At 43.9% G+C, this 19,727-nt stretch overlaps 1 protein-coding gene across 1 annotated transcript in view; it reads right to left on the bottom strand.

Moving 5' to 3' along the window:
- Dnah6 (dynein axonemal heavy chain 6) overlaps window positions 1-19,727 on the bottom strand; it is a 202,163-nt gene that overhangs the window by 138,252 nt on the left and 44,184 nt on the right. The window contains exons 15-22 of the mRNA XM_021164519.2: window positions 18,411-18,662; window positions 13,961-14,089; window positions 8,749-8,862; window positions 6,123-6,266; window positions 4,362-4,574; window positions 3,391-3,483; window positions 1,582-1,701; window positions 478-658 (exon numbers count right to left, since the gene is read on the bottom strand). Coding sequence (XP_021020178.1) covers window positions 478-658; window positions 1,582-1,701; window positions 3,391-3,483; window positions 4,362-4,574; window positions 6,123-6,266; window positions 8,749-8,862; window positions 13,961-14,089; window positions 18,411-18,662 — 1,246 coding nt within the window. The remainder of the gene's footprint in view (window positions 1-477; window positions 659-1,581; window positions 1,702-3,390; window positions 3,484-4,361; window positions 4,575-6,122; window positions 6,267-8,748; window positions 8,863-13,960; window positions 14,090-18,410; window positions 18,663-19,727) is intronic.

Genomic DNA, 19,727 nt, shown 5'->3' with positions numbered 1-19,727 from the left:
GGGAGGGGACTGGAGGGGGATCAGCAGAAGTGGGATGAGGACCAGAGAGGGCAGTGGGACTGAATATGAATATGATAAAATACATGACATGCATGCATGAAAGTGCCATAGTGTAACTTGTCATTATGTATAATTACTATATGCTAGGAAAAACCTTTAAAACAATTTCGATCTGTTACTTGAATTGCAACAAGTGGAAATTATATATATATATATATTCCTCTGTGTAGTCCTGGCTATCCTGCTGGAACTTGCTCTGTAGATCAGGCTGGCCATACAAAGATCTGTCTGCCTCTGTCTCCTGTGTGCTGGGATCAAAGGTGTGTCTGTCCACTACTGCCAGGTGCGTAAGTGGTAATATTTTTAATTCGTTCTCTCGAACAAGCCGAAACTGGCCAGTGAGATCTTTAGAGGTGGCGCACATGTCGGACAAGCAGGGAGCCTCCGTGTTCTACTTGTTTGCCTTGGGGTTTCTACCTGGCTGAGTCGCAGCCCGGAGAGCGTTAGGCAGCCGGTTGACCTTCCTCATGATTTCCTTCCATGACTTATCCACCTGAAGGAACATCTTGGCTTCTGCAGGCAGCTGCCTCTGAATGTCTGGGGCATTAAAGATGCTTTCTAGGTAGAGCCAGTTTCTCTGACAGTTCAGCCACTCTTCCTGGAGAAAAACATGGGACTGTCAACCTGGAGCTTCCAACCAGATAATCACTGGTTAGACTGGAGATTGTGGCTTTGGGAATTACTACATCTTTTCCTTGGGAGAGGCTTATATCTCCCCATAAGTTCTTCGAAACAAAATTTCCTAAAAGAGCCCAAGATTCTGTCCAGCCTGACTCCACCCCCTCTTTCCACTGAAGATGAGTCAGCTGTGTGGAAGGTCAGAGGGGTCCCATGACCCATGCTTAAAATGTGTAGAGGAAGCATTCTGTTGGGAGGCAAGATGATCTCCTGCAGAAGTTTGAAGGCCAGGTGGGCTACAGGTTCATGATGACTCCCAAACACATACAAGCCCAGCCTAGGACCATCCAGGGAGAGAGTCTTAATGAGGAGTTATCCAGATTGCCATATCTTAGGAATAGCACAGCTATGGGATTCCCTGAGCAGAGGAACCCAGTACAAGCCAGGATCACTTCCTGACCCACACAACTATGGGACTCCAGATGTATTGTACTTAACTAATAATTATGCTGCTAACAAATGTATAACTCTAATTTTGTGATATTTTTTCGCCTATCAAAATAATTTACCAATGATGATAAAAGTGACAGTATGATGTAAACAGCCAAATACATGTATGCTTTCTTCTCATTCTGAGCATAATAAGATGTCAACAATTAAATCCTATACTTCTGAATTATATAATATTAAAACAACAGTGTGTGTGTGTGTGTGTGTGTGTGTGCATCCACACACATACATATATGCACACATATGATGGTGGTGTGGAGCAAACCCAGAACTTCGTACATGCTGCAGTCCTTCTACCTCTGAGCTGCATCTCTCGCCCCGCAGAATCAGTATTTCCGAAGGCTTTGTGGCTCTCCAAATCAGAGTGCAGAAGCTGAAACTGCCCCTACTTACCAGTGTTTGATTAAATAAGGAAAGCTGTTTCTGCCAGTCATCCACTCGAGACTTCAGGGGACCCACATACCGGGATGAGGCGATGGTTGCAATGTTGATGGTGCTATCATCAAGTAGGACCTTCAGAGAGAAGTGGCCGGGACACAGGCAGACGCATGAGTCCTTGAGCTCAAGGTATTTGCAATCCCAAGGGCCCGTTTAAGGATAACTCATCTGAACAAGCAATCTAGGCCCACCTACAGCTTCCTACACAGACACTGCGAAGCTTGTTCTCTCACTGTGCTTACAACCCTGTGTATTCTCTCAAAGGTCACTAGGGGACACTTAACTAAGAGACTCTGTGTGTGTGTGTGTGTGTGTGTGTGTGTGCGTGCATGCATGCCCATGCCATGCTCTTGTGTGCATAGGAACTCGCATGCTCATAAATGCACATGCATGTGGAGTCCAGAGGTCAACCTAGGATGATGTTCCTCACTTCGGGTTTGAGACAGCGTCCCCCAGTGGGACCCAGGACTCTGCTTAGACTGGATGGTCAGTGAGCCCCAGAGATGCACACATCTCTGACTCTTTGGTGCTAGGATTGTGAGCATGCATCACCTCCCTGCTCCGTCCCAGCTTTGTAAAGTGTGAGTGACGGGACTTGAAGTCAGGTCTTAATGCTGGTATAGCAAATGTTTACTGACGAAGCCGTCTCTGAGCCCCGGATCCTGCAGTCATTAATGGCATATTAGTTTAATGTTCTTCTCTTGCCCTCAACATTAGGTGACTGGCAACCCCTTTATACAGTGTAGTTACTCTGGTAGGCTTTCATCTGTCAAAAGACGAAGCTGAATCCTCTGGAGGAAGCATTCACAGCACCTTCCTCCCGACTGCTCCCCACACACAACAGCATCCCTCATAAAACATGTCAATTTTAAAACAATGTGTTGGTCTGAAACATCGAGTCATTCATTGCAGCCCCGCCAACTGGCCCTTAACTTGGCTTGCCCACCTGCATGCATAGAATGATGTCTGATTTGCCCTCTACCAACAATTTCATCTGTATTTCTGCCTTGTGGCCATTCTTATACTATGGCTTTGCCTTTTAAGTTGGGCTGTGGGACCCCTTCCCTTTGCTTTTAGATTTTAAGTGAATTAATGCTCAAAGTACATGGGTTAGATTTTATCCACCTGAACAGACAACATCGAATTTAATGTCTCAGCCTGCTGTGCACTCGAACTGCTCGCTCCTGTTATCTTGCTGTGTTTGAAGTACCCCCTACCCCGTTCTCCACCTCCCATCTTTAATGTCGGTTGTCCTGGCTGATCTGATGGAGGAAAGACTCTACTACCTCTTTGCATATAACTGATCACGTTATTTTAATTAATTCCTCAGCTATAGGCCTGGAACTCCTACACACACACACACACACACACACACACACACACACACACACACACACATACACACATCATTTTATTACTTTGGTAAATATTTGTAAATAAGCATTTGTGTCAATTATTTACATCTTGTTTTCCAAGTTAGTTCTTCCTTAGTGACTCATAGTTCATTTCCTTACCTTAGTCTTTCACAGAAGCTGCAGGATGGTATGGTCAGGACTTTTTATCACAAACTTGCTCTCCTCCCCCTCCAGTTCTTTTCTTCTTTATTTTGAGACAGTCTTATTATCTATCCCTGGCTAACTTAGAACTTGCTAAGTAGCTCAGGCTGGCCTTGAACTTATAGTAATCCTCCTGCCATTGTTTCCCAAATGTTGCAATTACAGGCATGAGCTCCCATCCCTGATTTCCCATAACCCAATTACATACCTGTATGTCATCTGTGCCACCCAGAATAAATACGTCCTTGGAGTCACGGTGAGGAAGGATGACAAATTCCGTGGTTTTCCAAGAGTCTTCCACCTTGTAAATAGTTTAAGCATTAGGGTATCTAAATTCATGAGTGTTTAGCCGCACAATAAAGGCACTTGGGAAGAAATGAGGAAAACTATAACTGCCCTACCCCCCCTACGACCCCTGCCATTCTCAAGATCCTTTTCTTGGTCGGAAGCCACAGATTTTCTTGGTTTCAGTTGACTACTCTTAGTACAGATGAAATGCTGATGATCATGTGCACCTGACGCTTCTAGGGGAAGGAAAATGGTCTTTTTATTTAGATACCTGGCAGGCAGGCATGCATTATTAGGATAAGGAGATGGTACTGTAAGTAGGAAATTCTTCTTAATGTATTTGAAGGCAATTAGCCTTCTCTGGGAGTTCAGAAAATAACATATTTTTCTGTAAATAAATAAAAAATCTCTGGCATACAGTTCTTTATAAAAGCTGGCACACAGCTGGCCTTGCTCCTGTTGAGTTCTGGTTAGGCTATAGGATGAATATATAATATCAAGTGGAACGTGCAAGAAGACAATGGAGGCTGTTGCTTGTCATGTTGAAAACTCTACCCAGATAACACAGATATTAGTAGTCTTCATGTTGTAACCTAAAGCCTTTACATTCTCATTTTGTATGTGTATACATAAGTGTGTTTATGTGTGTGAGTAGGTGTATGTAGGCACATATGCACACATGTGCACATGGGAGGCCAAAGGTCAGTGTCATTTCCTTGCTTTGTTTTATTTATTTATTGCCATAGCTTCTTATTGGGCTGGAACTTTGTAAGTAGGCTAGTTTGGCTGTCCCACAAGCCCCAGGGGTCCATCTACCTGGCTCCATTTCCCTGGTGCTAAAACGGGGCACGAGAGAGCCATGCCACCATGTCTGGCTTCTCCATGATTTACCTTCTTAAGAATTATCTCTAAGGCAGCTTCCCCAGAAGCCTGCCCAGATATGTCTTGGATTTCTTGAGCAAAATCAAAGACGTGCAGTTCGGACAGCCTTTCCAAGGTCAGCGGGATTTCAGTGTCCACTAGGAGGGCATCAACGGTTTGCTCAATGGCTGCCCAGTGCCGGGCTTTCAGGGTTGGGTTCCTCAAGTCAATGATTACAGGAAGCTGGAAAACAGACATTTTCAGAGGTGTTGCCTCTGTAAAAAAGCACATGCGCCAGACCTACCTATGAACCAGCCTGTAAACACCCCAGCATGGGTCAGGGAGGGGGTCATGGTGCTAGCTGCTGGCTGCTGAGAGCAGGAATGTGGGCCTGCATGGGTCACCCACGCTACACTGGGCCATCCTAGACCCATGAACATACTGGTGGCATTTATCAGACTCAATGTCTGAAAAAAGAGCTCGTGGGGTTGGGAAGACAGCGTGGCGGGAATCTGGGAGAAGTTGGAGGGGAGGATGATGGTGGAATTGGTCAAGACACGCTGTACACGGTTTCAGCTTATAGACAGTTGAAAACAGCACCACTCGTCCTATAGAAAAGGAAATGCAGGAGGAAATGCAAATGAAGGAATTTTATCACTACCTTGAGAACACTGAATTTCAGGGCACCAAACTAATTAAAAAATGTGGGGAAACTGGTAGTCACATGTTTCTCTGAAGGCTAGAACAGAGGGCCGAGATACACCTCACTGAGTGGAGCCAATCTTGAGGTCTGCCTCTCCCACCAGGCGATCATTTGTCCTGTGAAATAATCACTATAGAGTGGAAAGCTGCAGGAAACAGATTCTCAGTTGGGCACCACAAAGAAGGAAGGTGTAGGTCCAGGAGAAAGAAGCTGAAAACAGCCTCTGGGGCCCATCTCCCTCGAGAAACAGTAGGTACCACTAGAAAATACAGAGCCTAAGATGCAGCAAGGCAGACAGACTAAGGCAGTGTCAAATCTCAAAGCCAGCTGAACTCCTAACTGGAGTTGATAGAACAAACAAAAAGGTAAACAGAGGGAAACTAATGCCCGCCTCCCAGATTGCAAACCACGTGCCTCAGCAACCACTCGCTGCTGCAGAAGATGCCAGGCTTTCAACAACGACCAAACGAAACACACAGAAAACGAAAAGGCACACAGCGAAGAAAAATGAGCAGAACAAAACACGCCTGAGAGTCAACGGTGATCAGAATCAAACTCAGAAATGGTGCACATTGTTAGGAATAGAGCTTTTTAATTAACTACAGCGAGTTTGTTAGAGGTCTCAAAGGAAAGGGGAGATAACAGGCAAGGTCAGTATGGGGAAGTCAACTGGCTGCAAACGCCTTTTACCAGCAGTCTCACCTGATCCTTTTATCCCTTTTAAGGACTGGCTTGGTTGCAACGCAAAGTTTCCCAACCAAACCTTTCCATGGACTACCCGGCTTCCCGGGCTTTTCCACACTGTATACATCTGGATAGCGCCTAGCTGTGAGGTGCCATAGGGTAAACAGACTCTGCTGTTTGCATTGGGTGCATTTGTGGCCTATGTGCTGAGGGCATCAGCATCTTGGCACTCCTTTGTCTATCATGTAACAGACCCCAAGTGTCTCTTCTAATCGCAATGCTCCATTGCACCATTTTGCCAGCTGTTGAGAAAACCACACTGGACTGTTATTTCTTTTTCCTGCAAACAAATACCCGGGACATCTGAGCTTGGTTCTGAAACGGTTCCCCTCCTCCCATCTTACCTTTTCTTTCATTTTCTCCACCTTCTGTTTGAGCTGGGGCACCACACTGTTAGGTGGCAAGCCCTTTTCCAGCTGGGTCACAAATTTAGCGTATTTAGTAACTTGACTGTTTAGGACTTCCGGATCCAGGCAGTCAAATTTGGACTGTGGGATAAATAAACAGTTAAAACACACGATAAATGTCAAGCTTAAATAGTATAAAAGTTTAACTTTGGTGGCACTACACATTTTAAATGAAAGCAAATCTGTAGACTTGGAAACAGCCATTGTTAACGCCAACCGCTAATTCTTTTCCTAGCATTGTCTGCTTCGCTATCAAGTGCAGTACGGTGATCCTCAGATTATCAGTAAAGACCACAGGGACAGTCCTGCTCTGGGCAGCTGCCTAGATCACATGAATGTCCAAGGGCTGTGCAGAACTGGCCCCACCCCTCAATATCTGTGCCACTCAGGGGAGTGGGGCCTTGCACCTCTCCCAGGCAGTGTAGTGGAGCTGACCATGAAGGCAAGAGCTGGGGAGAGCTGGTCTGCCCTGAGGTAGAGTGGGCACGGATAATGCTCTCCCCAACTTGCCCCTTGCCACCTGCGGTAGTAGGGAGAGCTGTCCCAGAGGTCATAGGAGGGGGAGAGCTACCCCTGCCCCTCACTGGCTATAGCACTGGGAGAGTGGGCCCTGAGCGTTGCCTGGGCAACACAGTGGCGATGTCCTTGTTGGGGAAGGTATGGGTGAGGCAGCCCCGAGGGTGTAGGAGGGCTCTCCCAGCCCCTTGCCAGCTGCAGCACTTGGGAGAGCTGTGTGCTCTCTGGGCAGCATGGTGGAGCTGGGGCTGGAGGCATGGATGCTGGTGAGCCAGTCTCCTGAGGACATGATAGCAAGAGAGCTGACTCTGCCTCTTGCCTATGGTGGCACTGAGTGGCCTAGACAGAGCAATGCGGGAGAGCTCACCTTGGTGGTATGGATCAGGGAAAGCCAGGGGGCTGACCAGTTTAGTTGTTACCTAGGCCCGGATCCAGGGCTCTGAGTTGGACCACGCCAAAATCTACATCATCTGTTAACTGTTGGGGCACATAAAGGGAAGGATCTCCATGGCACAGGACAACAACAACATGATTGGGAGGAGACCCAGTGAGGATCCACATTAGTGATGTCCCAGAAGGTAGAGTCATCGAACCAGATCAATGACTCATTGCAATGAACATTTGTAAGTGAGGGTGTGTGGACAGAGGGGTATACTGTGGGATACTGTGACATACTACATGCTGTGACATTCTACAGCTTCCATGATGAGATGTTTTCTATGTTTTGTTTTGTTCTGTTTATTGTTTGTGTGGTTCTATCATCATTATTATTATTATTATTAATTATTTTATTATTATTTTGGTGGGGAGGTTATGGGGCAGAGGGTGGATATGAGGGGATGGGGAGATGAGTGAGACTGGGGTACATGAAGTGAAACTCACAGAGACTCAATAAAAAGTTTTTTTTTTAAATGCCCCTCTGGTTCTCCCAGCACCAGGAATAATTACCTGGAAAGCATTTCCTGTGTGGTTTGGTTTTTGATTCAGACACATGGCCTCTGGTTATAGGCATTGCAAAGGTAGGGAGAATGAGGAGTGCAAAGAATTTATGAAGCAGAAGGTATTTTCCACACATCTGTATCATACTTGAGAGAGTGATTTTTGAAAGTTGATCACACCGGAAGGTGCTCACATCTTCTGCTTCCTTTTCAAGTTCTGAATACAGGCAGATCCTTGAAGCAGAGCCACATGGCTGTCATACTAGACTCCATAGATGAAGAGTTCACTACTGAGAGTACTCCTCTGACTTTACCCTAACAGTGTGAGCCAAGTAGCCTCCTTCCATCAACGACACTAAGAACGGAAGCCTAAGCTATCAGAGACCTAAAGTGAGTACACCACACGTAAGCCCCTCAAGAACACTGGGGCGTTTCATGGCAACACTGAGTTTAGAAGTCACACTGCAGTTAGCTATCATGTCACGTGGTCCTTAGATACTCAAACCGTACCACCCTCTTGAACAAAGGTGTCAGGAATTCTGCTCTATAAGAAGAGTTTTTGCCTCATAGTGTTTAGTGATAAAGGGCCTCTTACATTTAACTGGAAGACTGATTGGTTACCATAAAATTGTACTTTACGTTATGCATAGCAGTAGAATTTACACATTAAGTAACACGTGATGGAGCAGTTTATAGTTTTAAACAGAAGAGAAAATGGAAGTTTTCAGGCTTCAAAACCTCTTCCTCATTTTCTCTATGTGGGTCAACATGACAAATGCATTCAGTGACGAGCCGTGTCTTAGTTCCTACTGACAATGGCCAATGAAACTAAAGAGAAAGCACAGGTTTCATGGTCACTGCCCCAAAGGAATCACATGCGTTGAGTTCCTTTGGAATGCAAAAATAGACATATGAAATATGAATGAGTTTCAACACCATCATAGCTATACTGTCCCCATGTCAGATATGTTAACTCAATTTTCTGAATATTGAAGTACATATTTCATTGATGATCAGAAGACACTAGATAATTGAAATATTATTTCATATTATTAATATTCAGGTGGAATTAATAAAAACACAGCTACTGAGGGCTGTTCTCCCCCTACCTTCAGCCATTCCTGCTGGAGATTATCCCATTCGGACAAGGAATCCCAGAGCAGTTGTTTGAGCCTGAGTTCAGCACTAACTTCTTCCAATGCATCAAACTTGGACACTTCCACCTTTAAAATACAAGAAACAAGACACGGGGCTCAGATTTCAGACAGAACGACTGTATTGTCCTACAGGCAACTCTTGGTGCTGTGATTTCCTGGAAGAGTGTGGATCCTAAATGAGGGGGAAAAAGTAAGGGGGTGACCCCTGAAAGCTGTGAAATCTTGCACACAGTATAGCATTTCATGTGAGAAAATATGGCATGATATTTTCTTACAATGTACATATCCTGACCATGATCACTGTTGGAGAGCTCTGGGGCATTCCGTTTTGGATGTTCAGTCTTTGGTGGTGGGGATGGAGGGATAGACGCATCTTCAGATTGACTGCTTTCCTTCTGGGCTCCTAAGCTTTGGTGATGGAAGAGGCAGGTATGTGTGTAGTGGCTGCTGGAGGGAGGGTGGAGAGGTTTAAGGTCACAGAACAACCTCCTCTAACCACACGGAGTGTAGAGCAATCTTGTAGAGAGGAAGAATGAAGACATCCTGAAGGATTTTTATTACTTATTTTATTGATTTATGTGTGTGTGTTGGGGGGGTGGGGAGAGGGCAGATACAGGTGACTTTGGAGACCAGAAAAGGTCATCTGATTCCCTGGAGATGGAGTTATAGGTCATCCATTGTGTGTGCTGAGAACTGAAGTCCTGTCCTCTGGAAGAGCAGCAGGTGCTTTTTAACTGTGGATCTATCTCTCCAACTCCTGAAGGTGTTTCCATGAAAAATCATGTAAAGTCTGCTTTGGATTAGATGTGAGGAAACTCCCATTGAACTGACTGAACAGAGATTGTTGGATTCTGTGATTAAACTAGAGCATTGGTATTGGGGATGTGATGGTTTGAGTGAAAATGGCCCCCATAGGGAGTGATACTGTTAGGAGGTGTGGCCTTGTTAGAGTAGATATAGCCTTGTTGGAGGAAGTGTGTTACTGGGCATGGGCTTAGAGGTTTCAGACCTCTCTCTCTCTCTCTCTCTCTCTCTCTCTCTCTCTCTCTCTCTCTCTCTCTCTCTCTCTCTCTCTCTCTCTTCTGCCTGCTCTGCTGATCCAATGTAGAACTATCAGCTCCTTCTTCAGCACCATGTTTGCCTGAGTGCCACCATGCTTCCTGCCATGATGATAATGGACTAAACCTCTGAACTGTAAACCAACCCCAATGAAATGCTTTCCTTTATAAGAGTTGCTGTGCTCATGGTGTCTCTTCACAGCAATAGAAGCCCAGAGTCAGATGGGTTGGGGAGTGAGTGGTTAGCCTCATCTCCCATTAATTCCACCAAAGCCATCCATGCTTTGGCTTTACTCAAATGATTGACAGCTGCAGAAGGGAGTTCGGGTTAGAAGCAGCTATGAAGGAAGAATCAGATGCAACATATGAGAAAAGTAAGCTGTTGCTATCTCAGGCTGTGTGTGTGTGTGTGTGTGTGTGTGTGTGTGTGTGTGTGTGTATAGTACATGTTCACTCTATAGGTATGATGAGGAGGGCATGAGCACATGCTTGCATTTGAGTGAATGTGCCATACACTGTGACATGTGTAGAGATTAAAGGACAGAGTACGGTGCTGATCCTCCCTTCCATCTTGTTTGAGAAGGATCTGTTGATTGCCATGGCACACACCAGGCTACTTGCCCTGGAGCCCCCAGGGGTTGTCCTGTCTTGGCTTCCTGTCTTGTAGGGATCCTGGGATTACGGTGGCTTCACATGGGTGTGGGGAATCTGAACTCAGGTCCTCATACTTGTCCTTCCTGAGCCATTGCTCATCCCGTTGTTTTTCTTTAGAGATCCCCCTCCTAATACTATGGTAAAAACACATAACATGAGATCTGGAAATCTTTATGCGTATAGTACTATTAACTATGCTGTGCTAAAAACATAGTAGCAGACTTTCACTGCTTTTCAATTCCATGTTTATGAAAAATTACACTTTCTGAGCAAGCAACCCTTAGTTCCGCAGCCAATAGTGATCACGATGGTGGTTTCCACGTCGGTGAGAGTGCTTTAGGCATTTCACACACTATTTGATCTTCTGTCATTGGCTCATCATTGGTAATCATCACAACATTGGTAATGTTATCCAGGCTAATAGTGTATGTTGCATATGACATAATTTGATTTTTCTCTTTCCTCTTTGGTGTGCCTGTGCATATGTGTATATTCATGTTTGTGCATATGCATGAGTATATGCAAGCATGTTCAAGTGAGGAGACTATTTTTCAGGTTATAACTAGCTAACTAACCAGCTGATTAATTGCTTTCATATAAAGCCTCTCACTGGCCTGGAATTTACCAAGTAGCCCACACTGTCTGACCAGAATGTCCTGGGATCTAGATGTCTTCCCCCCACCCCCACCCCCGGCTCTGGGATTATAACATGGATTATAACATGTGTTATACACGTGGATTCATTAAATCATGAGATCTAAGGATAAAACTCAAGTCATTGTGATTGTGCAAAACAAACAAACAAACAAACAAACAAACAAGCAAACAACCTCTTTCCTGGCTGAGCCATCCCTAACCTTTTTTTTCTTCTTTTTCCTAATTTTAAAATTTTGTTTTGTTTTTAACTATGTGTATCTCCGTGTGGATTTGTGCACATGCGTGCAGGTGCCCAAACAGGTCAGATTTCCTGGGGCTGGAGTTACAGGCAGGTGTGAGTCACCCAATCTGGGTGCTAGGAACCAAACTCAGGTCCTCTGCAAGAGCAGTGTGAGCTCTCAACCGCCAATCATCTCCCAGGCTGGTCTTGCTTGTTTTCTTAACTGGCATACATTCATGGCCATTTCTTTCAAGCTCCGTGAGCATTTCTACTCTGGTACACTGCTTATAATGTACTCTCTTTTTCCTTCCTGGTAATCTTTCTTCATCTCCCTTCTGGTCACATACACGCATTTTTAAATGCTATCTATATAGAAGCTGGAATCCACAAACTAGAGGAAACCCATGGTATTTGTGGTTTTGACTTACTTCACTTTGTGTGATGATCTCCATCCTTTTTTTTTTAGATATGACATAATTTTGCTCTTCCTTATGGCTGCGTAGAACCCCATTGTGTATACACATCCCATTTTCTTTATTCATGTATCTGTTGGTGAGAATCTAGGCTGATTCTATAGCCTCACTGTTGTGAGTGGTGCAGCATTACATATGGATGTCTAGCTATCTCTATGGTGTGTTGAGTTAGAGTCCTTCAGCCATGTACCCAGGAGTGACATAGATGCATCACATGCTTAGTGTTTGAGAAACCCCCATGCTGGTTTCCATAGCTGTTCACTTAATTTGCATTTCCACCTGCAGTGAATATCTGCTCCCTTCCCCCACAGTCTCAGCATCATAATTAATAGCAATCATTCTGAAGAGGGTGAGATGGATTGCAATGCACTTGCAGTATTCACTTCCCTGATGAATAGGATGTTGAGTATTTTTTTCTTACGTCTATTGGTCATTTGTATTTCTTTATTTGAGAACTCCCATTTCATTCCATTATCCCACTCATTAAGTTGTTTATTTTTTGTATATTTAGTACTTTGAGTTCACAATAAATTCTAGATGTGAATCTGTCAGATATACAGTTGCAATGTATATAGTCTCTCCTATTCTACAGGCTGTTCCTTCACTTCCTTTCCTTTGCTTTGCAGAAGTGTGTTAATTTTATGCAGCCTCATTTGTCAGTGTTTGGTTTTATTTCCTTAGTAGAGTCCTCTCCAGAAAGCCCTTGCCTCTGCTGACACCTTGAGGTGTTTCCCATGACAGCTCTAGGCCTTACACTGAGGTCTTTTACTCATCTCTAAAAACTTGATTTCATACAGGGTAAAAGATAGGGGTCTTGTTTCATTTTTAATATATGGGTACCCAGTGTTCATAGTACCATTTTTTGAAGATGCTTCCCCCCCATGTATGTTTTTTGGTATTTCTGTCAAAATCCAGGTGGCTGTGGTTATGTGGGTTTAATTCTGGCTCCTTTGCACTATTCCACTGACATACGTGTCAGTTTTTGTGCAACTAGTATTCTCGGTTTGTGCTCATGGCTCTGCAGCTCTGTGGTGCCCAGCATCGTTGTTTGTACTCACGATCGCTTCAGTTATCCAGGGCCTTCTGTGCTTCCATAAGAGCTTTGTTCCCTCACTCAAGTTTTACATGCCTCTTTGCCTGGCACGGAGCACATCACTCTTCAGATTGTTTTATTAAGCTCTGGCCTCTGGAGCAGACCTGCCTAAGGACAGGAGTGTGCAGGTGTGTCGCCAAGTGAGGCACAGGTGCACTCCGCCAAGTGCACCATCCTTTCATTTACCTTGTTGCTCTCTGTTGATGCTGTTTAAGGCATGAGCATCTCTTGGATCTCCTCTTTCTCTCTTTTCACCCTTAGCATTTCAAACCTACCTTTTGGGACTCATCTTATCTTCTGGCTCATCTCTTTTTTTGTGTAATACCAGGACAATTCAGGTAAAGCTCATGGAATCAAAACTCATCCAGATGCTAAAGACACTTGAATTTTACTTGAGAAAAGCTAGGGGGCTTTAATTAACCACATTTTGAAATGCATACACATTTTAACATAGAAACTGCGGGGGGGGGGGAAGGGGGTTGGCTGAGAATTTCCCATAACAAGATATTTTGTGCCTCACAGATACTATTATTTTTGCATACATACGTGTTTGCAATACACATGCAAATGTGCATGCTCATGTGCATGCTCATGTGCATGTAGAGACCCACAGTTGATGTCAGACATTCCTTGAGTGCTATCTGTCTGATATTTTGAAGCATTGAACCCAGAACTTGCCAGTTCTTCTAGTCCAGCTAGCTAACTTGCCACAGGGATACCCTGTCTCCACCTCCCAATTGCTGGGGTAACAGGCAGGCTGCTACCCCCATCTGGCTGTTACACAGATGCTGGCGCAGGAGATCCAGACTCACGCCCTTACACTTGTGCGTGGAGCACTTCACCTGCCATGTCTCCGGCCCTCTTGTGTACTAATCCCCCTTGGTGTGCTTGTGGAACATTGACCAGCCACTGTCCGCTGAGTGGTTCCGGTCACCTTGTTGAGGGGACTTAAGCATAAGTACATATTTGTGCATGCATTCGAGAAGCAGATGTGATCAGCTGCAGTTACCTTGAAATTCTTCTGGTAGGATTTGTACTGAAAGGCGCGTTTCTGAAGGTCATCCAGAACGGACTGCAGGTCACTCAGCATCGTCTTTATTTTCTCCTGGTCAGCACTGATATCCAAGATCTGAGGGTCCTATAAAGTCAATGTGGGTTTTCGTTAGGCAGCTTGCTTGTTCGTGAAGATTGGTAGATCAATAGACATGTTCCCCAAAATGCATTTTCCCTCATTCTCTTTCTGTCTCTTATAAACTATGTTTTTTTTTAAAAAAAAAGGTTGTTTCTTTTAATGTTATAAATCAGCATAGGAAAAAGTAGAGACATGGAAATAGGAACTCAATGCTGTTTTAAAACAGAATGTAGGGGCTGGCAAGATTGCTCAGTGGGCAAAGGCACCCACCGCCAACCAGAATGACTTGAGTTTTGTCCCTGGGATTCACATAATGAAGAGACAGGTGCTAGTGTGTAAGATGTCTCCTGACTTTCATATACATGTGCCCTGGCTCACGTGTGCCCACCCTACCCCACCCCACACCATCATAAAATAGAACCTAGTACAGTCTCCTTCATTTCCTACTTGAACATAAAAGAAGCTGTTGGGGATCTGAGTGTGTCAGGGCAGAGAAGAGATGGCTGTGATATAAAGAAAGTTTCCTTTTCAAAATAAAGCAACAGAAAACACTTTGAATTATGAGAGACAGTAAGGAAAATCAGATTCTCTCAGTATTTTCTCACACTGTGTACTAGGCACCAGGTGTGCATGAGTTCCCCTGCTAGCAGACCAAGCAGCTACGTAGATGCATCCAGGGGTGGGCAGGCTTCTGAGCTCTGATCAGAAGCAGCAGTATCCTCCAGTTCAGTTCACCTCTGATGCTGTCTATGTGGAGATGCCTTGGATGCACAAGTTGAGGGCTCACTCCCAAGGTTATTCTTTTTATCCCAACTGCAAACCCCAGATTGCTCTGCCTGTGCTTCTGACTAAGTGAGGTTCCCACGACTCCTCTTTAGAGCCCTCTAACTTATCAGAGTGGTTCGTGGAATGTAGAAAGACAGTTGTACTTCAGCATCTTAAGAAAGACTGTGATGATGGGGCCAGATGGAGAGACTCAGATCGAGACGTGGGGGACAGGGGATGGGGCTTTGCACATCCCTTGGGACTTACTTTTCAGGTGTTTGACTATCATGAGACTTTGCAAACCTAGGCCTTTGGGCTTTATATTTAGAATTAATTACATGAACATACTTGGGGTATAGAATACTGCACTGAAGCATGACCAGGCAAAACTAGTAAGATCTAGTGCTAGTGGGCTGAACCCAGCATGGCTTGTTTAGAACTATCTTGACCTCTGTGCAGAATTCTTTTCTCTTAGGCTGTATCAACACCTCTTTTAAAAGGTGTGTGTGTGTGTGTGTGTGTGTGTGTGTGTAAGGGGGTGCCTTATAAGCTACTATCAGAAAATGTCTTTATGGTCATCTCTAAGATTGAAATGTTGGGGAGTATTAGAGTGCACTTTCAGTTCATGTGCCACGGTTGGCCAAGAGAAACAGTTTCTGTGGCCTCCCTAGGAGAGAAAAGGGAGATGGAGAGGGGGACACCTGGTTACCTGCTACACCCAGGCATTGTAACAAGACTCCATTATTTGTCACCACTTCAAAGGTATTTCAAGGCTTCTTCAGGCATCAAGGGTAAGGGCAAGGACCCTCATCCTCCTGTTTGCATCATGTGGAAATTTAGACAGGGGCAGTCCCACAGGCTCATAGATTTGCATGCTTAGTTCCCAATTGGTGAACTGTTTGAGAAGGATTAGAAGGACTAGGAGGTGTGGCCTTGTCGGAGGAGGTATGTAAATGGGGGGAGGGGGGCTTTCAGGTTTCAAAAGCCCACACCAGGCTTAGTATGTCTGTCTCTCTCTGCCCTCTTGCTTGTGGATCAGGATGTAACCACCCATCCCATCCCATGCCTGCCTGCTGCCATATTTCCTGCCGTGAGGACAATGGACTAATACTCTGAAACTGTAACTAAGGCCCCAACTAAATGCTTTCTTTTTTAAGAGTTGCCTTGGTCATGGTATCTTTTCACAGCAATAGAACAAGACTGGTTATATGTTAAATAATTTGGGAAATACCAAAAGTATGGGAATTATGAAAACAGGAACTGTGAAAGTATATACATGTGGTCTAAAACATATAAAACACATAAATATATAATATGATACAATATGCATATGTGTAATCACAAAAAGGAAGGGAGAAAATGAAGACTATATAAGGTAAGGCATATGTCTTAATGCAAATATTTGGCTGACATTTTGGGAGTTAAATATCCAGAAAGTGGGCATAGAACAGTTCAGGAACAATAGAAACACTAGGTCCATCAGCATCCAAGAAAATGGCAAAGTCTAAGAACTATTATAGCCACCATTTGGGGACCAGGTAATCCATCTCTTGCCTATTGTGGCCTCTCATTAAAATGGCAACGTGTCCTATACTAGAGAGTACCAATGGGCTTGTCATGGCAGAAGCTGCTTTTGTGTGCACTGGTGCCCTTGTCATTGCTGGGTCGAACTTGGTTTTCCTAGGCAGCTGTTAGCTAATGGTCCTTCCTGTTTCCTTAAGCATCATGCTAGTACCTATTGCTATAGTACCCCCACACCCATCAGTTCTGCCAGAGCCCATGATCCCAATAATCCACGACTTTGTTAATCTGACCTCCCAACATCTGGCTCCCCAATTCTCCCAAATAATCATTGGTCATCACATTTTCTCTCTAACCTCCACCAGTAGGAGTGTACGTGTGGTGGTAGTGGGGCTTGATAGCAAATGGTGTTATTTGTAGAGTAAATTATAGATTATTGTTCTTTGCCCAAGAATGAAAGGAACTCTATTCAAACACTCCATTGAAGACTGGTTAGTGACCTCCAGGCTGCAGTGTTTGGTTTTGTGATATTTAAAATGCTGGCAGTTTGTTCTTTTGATAATTACTCATGCTTTCACGATCTGCAACACACACAGTATAGCACGTGGCACAGGACTTGCCGATGACAGTAACCACTGAGAGCAGACTGCCTGTGCCTATGCCCTGCTTCCACCATTAATCGTCTTTGTGACCCTGGGCAACTGTCTTCCCTCTATCTCACTTTCTTCTCTGTAAAATGTGAATAAAACATATACATGTTCTGAGAATAAATAAAAAACATACAGACTCATGTAAGATGGCTCCTAGAAGCTTTCTCTGAAAAATAGATAATGTCTACCAACTGTGGGGTGGATAATTGAAACATGAGATGTGATGAAATACTATACAGTGACAGATGTATATCAACTATGTGCACACGCAGTGATGCCAGCACAAGAAAGCACTAGGTGATTCTAAGACAGCAGGATTCAGGGCAATCGCTGACTGTGGGGATAAAGAAAGAGTTCCTGCTTAGGTGGGAACTCAAGGACCCGAGTAACACAATAGTTCTTGATAGAAGAACACAAATGTGTTCACCTCCTGATAATTCTCCAAAGCCTATAGTTAGTATAGCCGTATATATCTGCTGTATTCAGAAAGTTTTAAAAAGCTTCAATATAAAAGTAACAACAATAGCAAGTTCTTAGAACCATGCTCATCCAACAGTCCACATTACACATTTGGTGTTGGCTTGTTTCAATGTCTCCATGTTAACAGAAATGCATATTGTAACTGTTAGTGCATTATGCTCATTTGAGGAGCTCTACATGATTGTACTTTATTAATCTTCTGTAGATGACCATTTTTCCTATTTTCAAATTTCTAGTATGGTTTTATTAATTCTATACTAAAATTTAGCCAATAATAATAAAATAATGAATCATTAAAAAAAATCATGCTTCCAGATATATTTTAGTTAAGAATCATCTAGAGGTGTAGTCTAATTTCTGAAACTTTTCCCTAATAAGGAAAGCTAATGCAAGTTAAACAAATAATCTCTACCAATTTATATAATGCCTAATATTAAAGGGGAATTTGCCAATATCCTCAACAAATTTTACATTGTAACATCAGCTACAAAACAAGTTAGCAGACAGTAAACACACATTTCAAAATACTAAATATCAACCAGAAGGAAGATAATTGAATGTTAAACACAGGCTTAGCTTAAAGTAGCCTAAAACTCACTTAGTACATTATAAGAAGGATTCTGAAATGAAGTTTTAAATAGCAGCTTAAAAAATTGTTTAGAATAAAACAAAAAAAAACCTTGTTGAAATGAAATATAGTCTCTAAATGACTTGAAGAATAAGTTTTAAGGTTCTCATCACAAAACAATCATTATGTGATGTGATAGACAGATTAATCAGCTTAATCAATTCTATCATATACATAATGACACACATAAATACATACAACTTTTCTCTGTTGGTTCTACCTGAATTCTAGAGACCCGTAGCCATCAGACTGGACCGGTCACTGCAAAGACCCCTCTGCTCACCTGTGCCAGCAGCTTGACTTCATTCACCTCATTGTTGAGATCTTCAAGGTCCCGACCCAAGTGCAGACAAAACTGTTTGATGCTTGTTTCTCGATCACCCACAGATTTGTCAATGGCATTCCGGACGGCAGTTATAGATGGCTTCATAGTGGCAAAAACGGCGAAGTCTTCGGGAGGTGTGGGAACCTGATACTGTTCAATGAGCTTGTACATCTGAACCACTACATTCGCTTCCTCCTCCAGGGTTTCGATCTACATAGAAATGTCAGTCATAAAACACAGTGGACTATTAGTGTTTTCTAATGGGGGACTCTCTTATGAAATATGAACATCAAAGTGTTAATGTCTGAGTACATTTGGCATGGCCATCTAATTGACTGAAACTGGTCACGTGATAAATACAAGCATCGCTACAGTACGGGTAACTGGATAACTGAGGTATGAGGTAAATGGTCAGAGCTGAATATACTTGAGTAGTTTTAGAAAATAAAATCAGCTAGTCTCTCTCTCTCTCTCTCTCTCTCTCTCTCTCTCTCTCTCTCTCTCTCCTCTCTCTTCTCTCTCTCCTCTCTCTCTCTCTCCTCTCTCTCTCTCTCTCCCTCTCTCTCTCCTCTCTCTCTTCTCTCTCCTCTCTCCTCTCTCTCCCCCCTCTCTCCCTTCCCCCCCTCTCTACTCCCCCTCTCTCCTCCCTCTTTCCCCCTCTCTCCCCCCTCTCTTCCCTCTTTTCCCTCTCTCCCCTCTCCCCCTCCCCTCTTCCCCTCTCTCTCCTCTCTCCTCCCCGCCCCCCTCCATTTCCTGTTCCTTGCTGCATTAAACAATGTGTCACCCAGTTTTAAGACCATATATACTATGATTGTTTACATATGAGTGTCAGGGGCATGTACTGAGCAGCAGTCACCCTGGAGCAGCCCCTGAAGTTTGGGCAGGCCATGTTCCTAGTTCACAGGTTCAGAACCCAGATCTATAGTGATGCTTCACACTAATTCACTAAGTTATTTTACAGCAGTCCAAATGGCTACTCAGCAACATTGATGGTCTACTTTCAGTGGACCGTATATTTTCCCATGTTCTCTAGGTTTTTTTGTTTTTTGTTTTTGGAAACAAATGATCCTGCGGATTGGAGGAAATCCCTTACCCCTAATTCTACCACATGGTTATATAAGCTGCCATGTCACAGAGTTGGGACCTGGAGGACACAGTTCCAACTGACCTTTCTTTTGAGCATAGCCAGAGTTGGCTGTAGGTATGATCACAGCTACCTGCTTTTGCATAGAAGCTGACTACAGTTCCTTAGCATGAAACCTAAACTGCGGGGAG

The sequence above is a fragment of the Mus caroli genome, unplaced genomic scaffold (genome assembly GCF_978045245.1).
Source record: "Mus caroli unplaced genomic scaffold, Mus_caroli_1 scaffold_7, whole genome shotgun sequence".
Taxonomy (NCBI): Eukaryota; Metazoa; Chordata; class Mammalia; order Rodentia; family Muridae; genus Mus; species Mus caroli.
The sequence above is the reverse complement of the archived record's forward strand: the minus strand, read 5'-3'. Positions and strand labels throughout refer to the sequence as shown.